Here is a 3142-nt window from a genome sequence, read left to right on the forward strand (position 1 = left end):
CAAGCCAGTAAAGTAATCTTCTTCTTCACTATTAGTTACTATTGTTCATACTGTTTTTTCAATTTTTATGTATGTATCGATTTGTCTTTATGTTCTGTTTTTTATCTCTTTCATTTTCTATTCTGATTTTATTACAACATCTATTTCTGATTTTATTTAGTTTTTTTTCTATTACAACATCTATTTCTGATTTTATTTAGTTTTTTTTGTTTGTTTTGGACCTTTGGTAGATGGAAAACGAAACAGAGACAGTGAATGAACTTCAAATTGTTGAAACAGTTGGTGAAAGTAATGCTTCAACTGATTCAGATTCAACAACCAATAACATTGAATCTGAACCTAGTTCGAAGAAAAGAAAAATGGTTAAAGAAAGATCAATGGCTTGGCGCTACTTCAACAAGTTCACTGATTCCGAGGGTGTGAAAAAAGCGAGGTGCAAGTTTTGTTCAGAAGAATATGTAGCTGATACTAAGCATAGCGGCACAAGCAATTTGTTATTGCATATTCCCAAATGTCCGACCAATCCCTACAAGGCAGAAGGTAGCCAGACAACATTAGGTTTTCAGCCGCAAGGTCTAACAGGTGATGTTTCAGTTATCCCTTGGAAATTTGATCAAGAGGCATGTAGGAGGGCTTTAGCTCGTATGATTATTAAAGATGAACTTCCTTTTATTTCTGTTGAAAAAGATGGATTTAGAGACTTTGTTAGAAGTCTTCAACCTTTATTTCATATTCCATCTCGTACTACTATGACTAGGGATTGTCTTGAGATTTACCATGAAGCTAGACTTGCTTTGAAGTCTATTCTTAAAGAATCAAAACAGAGAATATGTATTACTACTGACACATGGACTTCAATTCAAAGAATTAATTATATGTGTGTTACAGCCCATTACATTGACAATAATTGGAAATTACATAAAAGGATATTGAATTTTTGTCCAATTACTAGTCATAAAGGTCAAGATTTAGCTAGTGGTATTGCAAAGTGTTTACTTGAATGGGGAGTGGATAAAGTATTTACTGTGACAGTTGATAATGCGAGTTCTAATGATGTGATGGTTAGAGAGTTATCCAAGCAATTTACTAGATGGAACACTAACTTGATGGAAGGTAAGCATGTTCATGTGAGATGTATGGCTCACATCATCAATCTAGTTGTTCAAGATGGGTTGAGAGATGGGAGTGTGTCTGTTGAACGAATAAGACAAGCTGTTAGGTACATTAGACAATCTCCCGCAAGATGGAAAAAGTTTAAAGAATGTTGTGATCTTGATAGGATAACTTCTAAAAAATCATTGTGCTTGGATGTTCCTACTAGGTGGAACTCCACATATTTGATGTTGAAGGTTGCTACAGTTTATGAGGAAGCCTTTACAAAGTATTGTGATATTGATTATGGTTTGATGTCATGTATTTCTAACTGCATTTGTGAGGATGGACAACCTGCAGGTCCACTTTTAAGTAGTGATTGGGATAGTGTAAGACGTATTGTGAAGTTTCTGGAAATTTTTTATGAACTCACCTTGAAAGTATCAGGTACACTTTATATTACGTCTAATGTGCACTTTCTTGAAATATGTGTTGTTGATTCTTCTTTGAAAGAGTTGATGCAAAATGAAGATGCTTTCTTGAGAGAAATGGCAAAGAATATGAAAGAAAAATTTGACAAGTATTGGGGGGATCCACATAAGATGAACAAAATGATTTTTATCTCATGTGTGCTTGATCCACGCCATAAGTTTAATACTCTTTCATTTGCACTTGGTTCTATGTTTGGAGAAACAGTAGGTTTGAAAATACAAGAGGATGTGAAAACATACATGGATACTTTGTTTAATGTGTATGCAATGAAAAATGGTGGTTCTGGTTCATGTCCATCTACTTCTTCTCCATCTTCTCCATCTTCTGGTCCATCTTCTCCATCTTCTTCATCATTGCTCTCAAAATTCATGCTAGATTTAAAGCAGCATAAGAAATGTGGCGGAGTTGATTCTAAAACGGAGTTAGATAAATATTTGGGTGAAGATGTTGAGGAAGACCATGAAAAGTTTAACATTCTGGGGTGGTGGAAGTTGAACTCACCTAGATTTCCCACTCTTGCTGAGATGGCACGTGATGTGCTAGCCATTCCGATTTCTAGTGTTGCCTCAGAATCAGCCTTTAGCACCGGCGGACGCATACTTGATCCATTTAGGAGTTCATTGACTCCTAGATTGGTTCAAGCTCTTGTGTGTGTCCAAGATTGGCTTCGTAATGAATCAACAACTTCGATTAAAATTGAAGAAGATTTAGATAATCTTGAACAACTTGAAGCTGGTAAGCCTATCTTATTACTTGTGTTTAATGTATACTTTATTTGTATGTTTATTTAGATTACTTCTAAACTAATTTCTTGTGTTACTATCTTATTATACAGAATTTATGAATACGGGAAGAGAGCCTTGCATTGTCGACATATAGTGATGTTCCATTTGTTGTACAAGGCTACAAGCTCAGGTATTTCATTATACACTTGCTCTGAAAATGATCTTTGTATTGATTCATTATACACTTGCTCTCAGTCTCATGTATTTCATTATACAAGCTCTTTGTATTATACAGGTATTTCTGGACCATGAGCTATCTTTCTCTTTCTCTGAAAATGCTCTTTGTATTGTTTGAAATTGCAGATTTTTAACTTGTCTCACAGTCCTACTGAGAATCTGAGATTGAGAGCTACATTTGGCCTAGTTGCTGGTTTGTGTTGACTGTTGCGGCTTCCCAAAACATGGAACTTGGAACTCTTTTGTTATGTGTAATATTTTAAAGAACTGTTGGGACTTTAGTAGTTTGGTTTGTTTTATTTTGCTATGAAAATTTGGTTTGAAAGACAATTGATTGTGTTTTGTTTTGGGGTGTTCAGTTTGGTACTTTGGTTTACTGTCCAGTTGTGTTAAATTTCAGAAAAATTTCAGGTATTAATTTTTATGAGTACTTAGTTCAGTCAGTACTCAGTTGTGTACTGTAAAGTGTAAATTGAACATTCAGTACTGTAAATTGAACATTCAGTTTAAATCATTTTGTACTGTAAATTGAACATTCAGTTCAGTCAGTTGTGTACTCAGTTACATGTAACAATGTTAAGTACTTAATTTCGAAG

The 3142-nt window shown here is 34.5% G+C and overlaps 1 protein-coding gene across 2 annotated transcripts; it reads left to right on the forward strand.

The window, feature by feature from the left end:
- The first annotated feature begins 351 nt into the window (after positions 1-351).
- Positions 352-2894, forward strand: LOC138888726 (zinc finger BED domain-containing protein RICESLEEPER 2-like). 2 transcript variants are annotated; one of them, XM_070170733.1, is made up of 4 exons: positions 352-582; positions 1960-2319; positions 2420-2499; positions 2673-2894. In XM_070170733.1, the coding sequence occupies exons 1-3, from the start codon at positions 360-362 to the stop codon at positions 2461-2463; spliced, it is 627 nt and encodes a 208-aa protein (XP_070026834.1). In that variant the 5' UTR covers positions 352-359; the 3' UTR covers positions 2464-2499; positions 2673-2894. The 2 variants fall into 2 exon arrangements, with proteins under 2 accessions (XP_070026834.1, XP_070026833.1); XM_070170732.1 differs by lacking the exons at positions 2420-2499; positions 2673-2894 and having other exon boundaries at positions 1960-2375.
- Positions 2895-3142: the final 248 nt, after the last annotated feature.

This window comes from Nicotiana sylvestris, chromosome 3 (genome assembly GCF_000393655.2).
Source record: "Nicotiana sylvestris chromosome 3, ASM39365v2, whole genome shotgun sequence".
Lineage (NCBI taxonomy): Eukaryota > Viridiplantae > Streptophyta > Magnoliopsida > Solanales > Solanaceae > Nicotiana > Nicotiana sylvestris.